Source organism: Lithobates pipiens, unplaced genomic scaffold (genome assembly GCF_037356315.1).
Source record: "Lithobates pipiens isolate NorthernLeopardFrog02 unplaced genomic scaffold, aLitPip1_a1.2 Scaffold_8, whole genome shotgun sequence".
NCBI classification, from domain to species: domain Eukaryota; kingdom Metazoa; phylum Chordata; class Amphibia; order Anura; family Ranidae; genus Lithobates; species Lithobates pipiens.
This window is the reverse complement of record NW_027507903.1, coordinates 109,371,992-109,383,685: the sequence shown is the minus strand read 5'-3', so window position 1 is coordinate 109,383,685 and position 11,694 is coordinate 109,371,992. Positions and strand designations below refer to the sequence as shown.

The following is an 11,694-nucleotide window of genomic DNA, read 5'->3' as shown; positions in this document are numbered from 1 at the left end:
ACCACCACCACAACCACCAAAGGCCCAATTTTTCTACCACTGTTCAACAATGGCATGTAATTACAATTCTTAACTATAATCGTTCACAGCAGGGCACTCCAGTGCTCACCAAGAGTCACTTTGAGGGCTTACAATGTTGTGACAACACCAACACCTTGTTCCACCATTTCTGCAGAGCATAAAGGGCAGGCCCCTACTTTCAAACATCCAACTTACAAACGTCTCCTACTTGCAAACGGAAGGAGACAACAGGAAGTGAGATGAAAAAAGACGTACGGCAAAAAAATTATACAGGAGTGATAACCCCTCCCTATGTTTTCCAAAAAGCTTAAAAATAGATTTTTTGACTGGAGCTACACTTTAAAAATGTACCAGTTCAAAATCACAAACAGATTCTACTTAACACAACAAACCTACACAGTCCCTGTCTTGTTTGCACCGCCTTTATACTGCTGAGTATATAGGGCCTGGGGGCCCCACTTCTTTCCTTTTTTTAATATGGGTACGGGGGTTCCCCTTAATATCCGTACAAGACCCAAAGGGGCTACCCATGCCATTTTTTTCAATGATTTTCATCCATATTGCCGGAACCAGATATTACATTAAAACCGCAAGCAGTTTTAAATTACTTTTTTTCAGTTAAATGTAATTTTGTGCAGGGATTGTTCTAAACACAGGAAACATGTGGCATTTTACAGGCATACTATAGACACCACCCAGGCACGATATTTAAAGGAATATTTCACTTTTTTTAACTTTAATCGTCATTAAAATCTGTGCTCCCGAAAAAACTGCAGTTTTTAAAAACATTTTAGGCATAGACCCATGTCCCCTGGGGCAGGAGCCAGGTCCCCAACCCCTTTTTAGGACAATATCTTGCATATTATCCATTTAAATTAGCACTTTTTATTTTGAATGTTTGAGTCCCATAGACTTCAATGGGGTTCTAAAGTTTGCACAAATTTTCGGTCCGTTCGAAAGTTCTGGTGCGAACCGAACCGAGGGGTGTTCGGCTCATCCCTAGCAAAGACTCTTAGGTTTTACCAATTTCAGATAAGACATGTGAGAGCACAGAAGAATGAGAAGAATGATGATGACCTGCATGGTATTATCTATGGAGGGATCATGTGTGGGCTGTCACAGCAGAGAGAGGGAAAGAGAGAGCCCTTAGCATAAGTCAGCTCAGAAATAAAAGTACCTCTAGGCTCCAGGAGCCAGACCAAAACTTATTAAGAACTGAGAAAACAGTAAAGTTTGTTTATTGCATGGTCGACACAAGTCCTTGGCTCCCACCACCACGTGTAGGTCAGAAACTTAGGTGACACTTATACACTGTCCACAAACCTGTCCCGAAAATGCCTCACAGTGAATGAAGGAAATGCATATCCTATGTACATGTAGAAAAAGGCTATAGAGAACAGTCAGTTAGCTGTGAAATGAAACAGTGGGTTTAGGAACAAGCAGGTTCAGGAATGTAAAATAGGCAGACGGGGATGCTGAAAAGGAGGTAAGAGCGAAAATGCAACTTAGACAAGATGATTATAAAGCTCAGCTAAGCCTGTCTATAGGCTATGGGTATAATTACAGATAATAATCTCTCGGCTTTTCCATTCCACTAGCAAAGTGGTTGAATTGAAGTAACAGCCCTGGTGCTTCTTTCCTTTGCAGCCAGTGTTGAGAGAAGAGTATGGGTGAAAGAGGGAGGAGGAGGGCTTCTCACTAAGTGCATCTGACACAGCAGTGTGGCTCAGAGCAGCCAACGCAGGCACAGAACTGACAGGAGCTCTTACTCGCTGATAAGGCTAGCACACACCAGGATGGCCACAATTCCGCTTCAGCTTTGTAGAAATAAAACTCTTCTTTACAGATAGAGCTTGATAAAAAGAAGCATTCTGGAGTCTTTATGGAGAAGGACAAGTTAAAAAATAGAATACATCATCACTCTGAATCCTTGAATATCCCTGGGGCAACTTTTCCAAAAAGTGATTCTTCTTCAACGTAGTCTCAATTCAATGGAGGATGTATTGTGAAGAGTGCTTGTCTCTGGGTCATTAAGACTAAAAAAAAAAAAAAGTAAGTATTCATACAATCTGCTTATCTTTGATTTGATGCTCTGCAGCTCTAAGGCAGCTTGTTTATTGCAAAATTCCTTATTTTAGTAAATGCGTAAATGGTCCATGCATACAATGTTTTCAGGTAGAATTAGTTAATACATTATTAATGGATTCACATTATGTATTAAAAATCTGTGTAGCACTGCAAGAATAAAGTTCAGTATCTATAATGTTCATGTATCAAATTCATCAAAGTAATACTAAGGCTTCATTCTTGTCTAGATTTTTCATGCAGTTATTTATATACTATTCTTCCACCTACTTAAAATTTACAATATCGTACCCAATGTGCCACATGTACTCTTGTTTGATTATTATTATTATAATGCAATGCAAGTGTTTACGGATATGTTGTAGAGTTCATATTCCCACTGAGCTGTTTAGCAGCTGTCATTTATCTTCTAGCTGAGCTGGCTATTTAGCCAAAAGGTGACCTCTTTGTTTTAAAACAGTTTATTTCAGCTTTGACTCATTTCATTTTGTCCTAAGGCTGAGACTTAAAAATACACCCTGCTTCCTTATCCACAATGGAGAATCTCCGCCGGGTACGAGTCCTGGATGAAGATGATGGAAAACCTTTGCCGTTCAAGGATCTTCATCCGCAGGTGGCACTCATGAGAGTAAAAGAAGGCAGTAAAATACGCAATTTGGTGGGATATGCCTTGCCATATATGAAGTCAGAGGACACAAAGCAGATTGTGTTTAGTGCCTATGGTCGGGCTGTTACTAAAGCAATTACCTGTGTAGAAATATTGAAAAGACAATTAGGTGGACTTTACCAGATCACAAAAGTGCAGTACAAAAGCCTGCAGGAGGTATGGGAGCCAAAGGGACCTGAAATCAAGACTCCGACACCCAGTTTAACAGTTTACAAAAACTGTCCTTCTATTTATATACTTCTGTCCAAAGAACCCTTAGATCCGCAAGAAAATGGATATCAAGGACCTCAGTCATTTCCAACTAGAGAACACAGAAAAAGAAGACATGAATCTTTGGTTTTACCAATTTCAGATAAATCATATGAGGGCACAGAAGGTGAAGGATAATGATGACCTCCATGGTATTATCTCAGGAGGCACCATGGTGTAGACAGATTATAAGGCAATATCTATTAGGCAGCCTTCCATTATTCAGGGCTTTGACCTGCATAGCGAGGATTAACTAAGATCTATCGTTTTACTGATTACTGCAGCCAAACACACAATACATAAAAGCTTGAGTCATAAATTGTAGTGTTCATATCTCTCAAAACCAATCTCATGTTGGAAAGATGGCATCCAGATGTCATTCACTTTAATGTTCCATTCTGTCCTTGTTTTTGCCTTGTGACAATTTGTGTCCAACTGAAAGGTAATATTCCTGTAGATAATGTTCTTCTATATTACAGCTCCTATATTAAGCAAATGCTTAATGTGTAACAATGCATATATTGTGTTTAATAGATCTATCTATCAATCTATATATATATATATATATATATATATATATATATATATATATATATATATATATATATATATATATACTGTATATATAAAGTTCTATTTATGCATGCATATTTTCATCTCAATCACTCCCATAGCAATGTTAGCTATGGCCTGGGCCCTACTGCAAAAAGCTACATTTACAAAAACTTTAGGAACGCTCAAAGGATTATTTTGCTCATAACACCGTGAGTCAGTGTTCGAATAAGATGAGGTAAAGGTGCTCATATCAACAATCTCATAAATAAATTTATTTCAGGTTAAAAAAGCAAGAAAATGTATTAGCCATTGTTGTTACAATTACTTTGATATTACTGCTTGCTTGCACTTGTTTGAAAAAAGCATTAATTTTCAAGCCTTCAACCCACTGATGAGAAAATACCTACCATTACATAATAGCAAAGTGGGCCTCAACTCAAATGTTATCTCAAAGATATGTTACCAATCTTGCCCAGATAGATACAAAGAAAATGCATCCCCTGAGTTCCCCCATTGTTGGCCACATGACAAAATGTCTAGGGCTTTGGTAAAATGATCTCTGCTGAAGGGGCAAAGTTATTTTGACAAACGCCTAGGCTTTTGGTCTAGCGACCAGCACTGTAGGCATCTTAGAGTAACATTTACTTCAGTAAAGGAATATCATTCTTTATTTATGCATCCAACAAAGTCTGTTAACATAGCTTAAAATTATATGAAAACTTACGCCCCTAAAGCCTAGTACACATGGGCCGAATATTGCAAGACATCGGCTGGTTCAATAGAAACATTTGGACATTTGGCGCACGTGTACATCAGTTGGTCCGGCAGAAGCTGGCCGCTCAAAGGGGCATGACCGGAAAAGGTCTGCTGGTTGGCTCTCGATCAGCTCTCTTAGCCAATGGGTGAGAGCACTGACCGGAGTGTTCTCGCACGGGGGGGGGGGGGGGGCTGTCAGGTTTCTTTTTTCATTTAGCCCTGCTGTGTTGAACGAAAAAAAAATACTAGTTTGTATAAGGCTTTACCCTCACTCGATTGCTTGGAGGGAGTTGTTTTCTTTCTGCAGACTTTTGTTTATTTAGTTTTGACCTGTTTCTTCTGCCTGTAAGGGAATGCCTATTCTAGGGTGACAACCAGGGCCAGTGCTACCACTAGGCAAACTAGGCAGCCACCTAGGGCGCCCTGCTGCCTAGGGCACCCGGCCACTGGTTCTCCTACTCTCTTCTCTTTGCAGCAAGCAACTAAGTCTTTAGCATTAGCAGGCAGCAGCCGCTCCATTTACACATAGTGTCAGAGGCGCAGCAGTGGCGGAGGACCGTGTCTGTGTCCCGACTCCTGAATGAATGGAGGCAAGCAAACATTCATTGATGGGCACTGGTAGGCTGCATTGATGGGTACTGGTGAGGCAGAATTTGATGGGCGCTTCATTAAAAAGGTGGGGTTTACATGGGCAGGGAAAAGGTGGTGGAGTAAGGGCAGGAGCCGGGGGGTGGCAAAATTAGGTTTCACCTAGGGTGTCAAAAATCCTTTCATCAGTCCTGGGGACAACCCAGACAGAGCCTATTCCTATATAGGAGCAGCGTTGTCACCCATAGATAGAAAGTCCCTGGATGGCAGCTGGGTGCCTCTGCACAGCAAGTGTGTGAAGTCAGCCTATGGCTTGGCTTCTAGCTTCTGTTGTGTTCTTTGTAGGAGCTATGCTTGGTATACGGTTTTTTAGTTTTTTTTATAAATAACGTAACTTTATAAGAACACACAGAGCAGCATATTTTTTCAATACAGTGTATTTATGTGCATTGCTTTTAAAGGAATATTTATATTTCAGTATAGGTTTGATTTATTGTATTTAATGCAAAATATCTGCTTTGAATACATTTTTTATGACACACCCTTACTTACATATTTTGCAGCTCTATGAAACGCTGAACCGATCACATCAAAACAGTTTAATGTTCCTACTTCAGTCATATACACATGTAACAATGGAGCAAATTTGGATGGAAACTAATTAAAGCAGACCTTCAGTTTTTTTTTTTCAACTTTCCATCTATTAAATCCTCTGCCCTTGTTGTTTTAACTGTGGATAGTAAAACATTTTTTTTCTGCCAGTAAATACCTTATACAGGCCACTTACTGTTTCTTGTCTGGTGATTTGCCTAGGCTTATGACACCATGCACAGCTCTCTCTCTAACTTCCGTGAGATATAAGAGGGCCAATGAGAGCTGCAGAGCTGAAAGTGTGCCTCTGTGTGTCTGTGTAAATCCAGGAAGTGAACAGGCAGCAGCTTCACCTGCCCACAGTTAAAATGGCTGCAGCCAGACTCAGTGGATGGAAATTTCTGCAGCATATTTAGTTAGTACAGAATCACAGTATATATAAAATAATAAGCAAAGTGGTTGGAAGGTTGCATCAGAATGGCAAAGATGTTTTTATTACAAATTTTGTGAGCAGACTGCAGTTCCTCTTTAATACACCAATATTTTCTGACTTGCAAACCGAATGTGGAATTTGTTCATGGCAGGGCATTAAAGCCATATTAACCCAAAACCAACCTCTATTTTCATCTGGTAATCTGGCCAGTAACATACCTCCTGTATTAACCCTTGTACACACGGTCTGAGATTCTGACGGAATGTGTCCTATCGGACCATTTTGTTGGATAATCCGACTGTGTGTGGTCTCCATCGGACTGCTTCCGTCGGAATATCCAATGGACCAAGTTTCCAACTTGTCCGTAAAATTTTCCGACAAAATGCTCCGATCGGACTTACTCCGATCATGTGTAGCCTACTCCGACAGACAAAGTGCCATGCATGCTCAGATCAAATTCCTAGGCCAAAGCTATTGGCTACTAACCTGAACGTAGTCCCGTCGTAACGAAATAACGTCATCACGTTATGTACAATCGGATTTTCCGACAACTTTGTCCGACTGTGTGTATGCAACAGTTTCGGACAAAATCCATCGGACAAAATCCAACGGATTTGGTTGTCAGAATGTCCGACCGTGTGTACAAGGGCTTAGAGTGTTCCCAATCTGGATGAAGGAGCACAGGGGACACAGCAGACTTAAATACACTGACAAATTGAAAGCAACCTTCAGCTAACACATTATAAGCATTATAAGTTACAGCAAACTGTTTTTCTTTCCTTTTAGGATAGAGGTTTTACATAAATACATAAAAGCTGATCATTGTAGGCAGCCCTGTCATTGGTAATTGGTTTGTCTCAGCCCTAAAAATGAATACATCTGGAAGAGAGCTTGTTCTTTTAAAGAGCAACACTTACTAACTGGATGATCAAATGAAAAAATAAGAAAGAAAGCCTAAAAAAAGAAAATGAATGCAGACATCACATCTAAGAATAGGTAAGCTGCAATAACGAACAATAATGAACTTAGCAATACAAAGCAAGTTTCCCACTCACGTGTCTCTAACACTATTTTACCAGCCATGTAATTTAATGGATGACAAGGGAGGTTAGGGTGTTTACTCTTCCAGATACTGCTCAGTGTTTCTTGTCAGCATAGTGTCAGCCGGCTTTACTCACCAAGTCAAATTATTAAAAAACAGACATTTTGCATAAAACACTACCAAAGGTCAAATAAATCAATAGTTATGAGGATAAAATGGTATCAGCTAGGCAACTGCTAAAAAAAAGCTAAATCCTATGCATGCTTGACCTTTTCTCAATTGCTGAAAAGGTTTTATTCTTTTTCTTGGCTTAAAAGTACTTTTTAGTCTTCGATCATTACAACTGTGTAAGGAATTAGATGCTTGAGTTCACTAAAAGCCTGTGGCCTGCAGTACTTCATTACTGTAGCAGTGACTCCTAGCTCAGTGACAGAGCTGCTGTCACTGTTATTGATGACGGTGTCAGCTGGGCCCTGTCTCACAGATTTCCTCCCCTAAACTTGCCCTCTGGCTACCGGCAACATTTACAGTTAACCCTATCAATTGTGCTTCCTACGTACAACTATATTCCCAAATAACAAGGTGTCTGAGCACAGTAATGAGCTCATATTATTTGCTTAAAGAAAAACTGGATCTTGGTCACAGAAAAGCACAGTGACCATAAACCTGCAAAGTAGAGACCTGCTTGTCGGTGGGGCCTCCCGTTCGTGCCAAAAGCACCCACTACTTTATGGTGCCTGCACAGCTCCCAGGGCTCACCCAGGTTCACTCACTGGCCATGAGTAGCAACCAGAGCCCTCTCAGATTTACACGTCTGCATGCATCTGCACGCGTGGTGTGCCAGTGACATGGGGCCGAACTGTACCACTCACCACGCTCCTGGTCTCTCTTCACATAAGCACGTCTTCATGCCGGGTATACCAGATACTTCAGGCCTGAAGGTTTTTTGTGGTTCCAGGATAGCTTCTCTCTCTGCCTATCCACCACTGGCCCCTAGCTTGACCAGGTTTGCGACACTTTTGGATACACAGGAATTCTTTTTCACCAAATGGAAGTTACCTTAACAGGGTGCTTTCAGAACTCAACAGCAAGGTTACTGGAGTGTACTTCAGACATGTGAAACAGCACAGAAGCTTGGTCCAACATAATTTTATTATAACAGTAACAGTTCCTATAAAGTAGTTAACATCTTCTCAGCCGTCCATGCTCTACATCAGCCTTTCTCAACCTTTTCAACACAAAGGAACCCTTGAAATAGTTCTTTGGTCTCAGGGAACCCCTGCTAAAAAATAGAAATCTACAACTCATGATATATTAGTGTGATGGTCAGTGGGAAGAATGGTCCTTAGATTTGTGGTCATTGGGAAGAATTACCTCTTTACAGATAGCTAAAAAGATAAATGGTGTGAGTGGGAACTTATATGAGAGGCAGAAATGTCCTAATTTTGAAGGAACCCCTAGCAACCTCTGGAGGAACCCTAGGGTTCCACGGAACCCTGGTTGAGAATCACTGCTCTACATCCTTCACTCAAGTATAAGAAGATTTTTGGGGGTTGAAAAGTGAAGCTTTATCTCGTTTACTAAGCTCTGGGACAACAGCATTTGCAGAGTGCAACTGTACTCTCAAAAGTGCACAGTTTATTTGCTTTTAGTAAATCAACCTCTTTGAGTGTGGTAATCAGGGCTGGACTTACCATTGGGCTTGACTGAAGCTTGGCTCAAGCCCATGGGCCCCGCCGTGATACATAGCCGAGTGTACTCGGCTCCGCGCACAATCACACCCAGTCGTGCCCTATGATGGACATAACACAGGGACTGGGCATGACTGTGAGCCGAGCCGAGTACATGCTGCTACTAATACAAAGAATTACCGCTCTAAGGTAATGACTTCTCACAAAACAGCTGTCTCCACAATCCCACAGGGTGCTGGCTCTGTTTACAACAGGAACTGAAGTAGAAAAGATGTAGCTGGATAGCCGCACTCCAAATTATTCAACTTTATTTCAAAAATGGAATTAAAATCATAGCATCTAGGCTGGTAAACAGACTAACTGCACAGCCGCTGACATGTTTCACACCGAACACGGTGCTTAGTCATAGCTGCTACTCTCGGCTCCGCTCGGGACTGCGAGATGGACCCGAGAGCTGCCAAGAGGACTCGAGAGCTGCCGAGATACACAGGACTCTGTATCTCGGCTGCGCCATTTTTAAACTTCAAGACTGCAATGACAATGCTGCAAATGACACTGGGGCAAGGCTTCAAATGACAAGGCTACACTGACAAGGCTGCAATTACACTGGACAAGACTGCAGATGGATGGGCAAGGCTGCAAATGAACACTGATAAGGCTGCATTTATGGGCATTTAAATGTAAGTTTTTTCCTTAAAATTCCCTCCTAAATTTGGGGTGCGTGTTATATGCTGGCGCATGTTATACGCCGATAAATACGATAATGTATAGAAGGTAGGGCCCGAAAGTGACTCAAGCCCAGGGGCCCCCACCACCTTAAGTCCTGCCCTGGTGGTAATGTACATCTTGTGTCCAGCTTCAGGGGAGAAGAAAGAACAAGGCTCAGTTCCTAGTGCTCTCTCCCATGGTTCCTCTTCTTCCCATAGCCAGCAAACAACTAACCTTCAACTAAGCTCCACCCAAGTTATTTAGTAGACCCTGCCAGGTAGAAAATTAAATTACCCTCTTTCCTGGAAGGATTTTAACCACTTCAGCCCCGGAAGATTTGTCTGCTCAATGACCAGAGCATTTTTTGTGATACGGCCCTGCGTCGCTTTAACTGACAATTGTGCGGTCATGCAGCGCTGTAACCAAACAAAAAAAGAGAGTACATTTTGAAAAAAGCACAATATTTTGTACTTTTTGCTATAATTAATACCCCCAATTTCTTTGTAAAAAAATTTTTTTTTCAGTTTAGGCCGAAATGTATTCTTCTACATATTTTTGGTAATAAAAATTGCAATAAGTGTATATTGATTGGTTTGCACAAACGTTATAGCATCTACAAAATAGGGGATAGATTTATTGCATTTTTATTATTATTTTTTTACTAGTAATTGCAGCGATCTGGGATTTTTATCATGACTGCGACATTATAGTGGACACATCGGACACTTTTGACACATTTTTGGGATGATTGAAAATTATACAGCAATCAATGCTATAAAAAAAAAAGGATTACTGTATAAATGTCACTGGCAGGGAAGGCATCAATACTAGGGGTCGATCAAGGGGTTAACTGTGTTCCCTGACTGTGTGTTCTAACTGTAGGGGGAGGGGACTGACCAGAGTGGAGGACAGATCATGGTTCCTAGCTGTTAGGAACTTGCGATCTGTCACTCCAAGTCCTCACAGAACAGAACAGGGATTTGTGTGTTTACACACACACGTCCCTGTTCTGCCGCTCGTGCCTGCGATCGCTTGTGGCCGGCGGTCATCACGACTGTTGCCCACCGCAGGGCAGCTGGTGCGCGCATGTGCCTCTGGCGGTGCGCGCGCATGCTATCACGCTTAAAGGGGCCAACGTATGTCTACAGCGGCTCGCGTGAACATGCCGACCTGCCACACTATAATGACAGCGGCTGGTTGGCAAGCGGTTAAAATAACAGTTCAGTTAAAAGGACCATAAGGTGGACCCAGGCCTACATGTTGATGCCACAAAGTACTTTCAGGCTCCTGCCCATGGTTCCCTCATACACTCCTACAAGCTCCATGAAAAAAAAAAAAACTTCCAGATATGAGGCAAATGTAAACAATCCCACTCACAGCCCACATTGGGTGCCTGAGCAACTCGCTGTCAAACCTGAGCGCTGTCACTTGGTCTCGGGGTTGGATATGGCATACCTAACCATATTCAAATATTGACGTTTAGAAAACCGGGTATTAGCACAGCATCCTTGGGACTGTAGCATAAAATCGAGTCTATTTATTGTTTTATGGTTCTGTTATACAGATGCATATTTGGATTATGTGAGTTTGGCTAAATTACAAATATAATCACCAGTGGTTTAACAAGTACAAACAGAAGTAGGATTCTTAGGCCCCAAATCTGTTTCAGTAAAATCCTGGAAAATAACTATTCATCTACAAATATAATAACCCCTGCCCAGCAGCACATACATCACCTTTCCTTACATTCAAGTAATTTCTGATGAGACTCATTTTTTTACATGCTTGCATTTCCATATTTTTGCTATTGTTATAATTGTGGAGATTTTTATATTAACCACTAGAGGCAGGGAGGAAAAAAAGACAGCTATGACTCTTCCTAACTGTTGAAAAAAGATGTAAGCTCCACAGGGAGTGTGTTGTGTTTATTGAGTTAGGGCTCTTTTACACTCATGGTGGACTGTGGTGCCCTCTGAAGAGCAATCTGTGCTCAAAACAGTTTTCAGAGGGCATTTGACAGGGGACGAGGAGGTGTTTAACCCTGTAATGCACCACAATTGCGTGCAGTGCATGTGGTTGCGGCATGGCCCTACTGAACTCAATTGGTAATTTTGACAAGCGGTGCTGTTTGTCAAACTCTGAGTTTCTAGGTAAAAATGCTGCGGTATGTGTACAGCCCTGTCTTATTGTATTGTGACAGTTTGGGTGGGTGGCAAGAGGGTGGTAAGGGTGCACTTGTAAATGCATCTGCTTGGTGATCAGATACGAGAAGCTCAACGAGGTTTCCCGAAATTAGCTGCGACAGGTA

The 11,694-nt window shown here is 41.6% G+C and overlaps 1 protein-coding gene across 1 annotated transcript; it reads left to right on the top strand.

The window, feature by feature from the left end:
- Positions 1–2,424: 2,424 nt before the first annotated feature.
- RPP25 (ribonuclease P/MRP subunit p25) lies at positions 2,425–3,563 on the top strand. Its single transcript, XM_077468297.1, has one exon. The coding sequence runs from the start codon at positions 2,642–2,644 to the stop codon at positions 3,158–3,160; it is 519 nt and encodes a 172-aa protein (XP_077324423.1). The 5' UTR covers positions 2,425–2,641; the 3' UTR covers positions 3,161–3,563.
- The last annotated feature ends 8,131 nt before the right edge of the window (positions 3,564–11,694 follow it).

Bases quoted from the DNA above. Each gene is read 5' to 3' on its own strand.
- RPP25 (XM_077468297.1), top strand. From the start codon at position 2,642: ATGGAGAATCTCCGCCGGGTACGAGTCCTGGATGAAGATGATGGAAAA.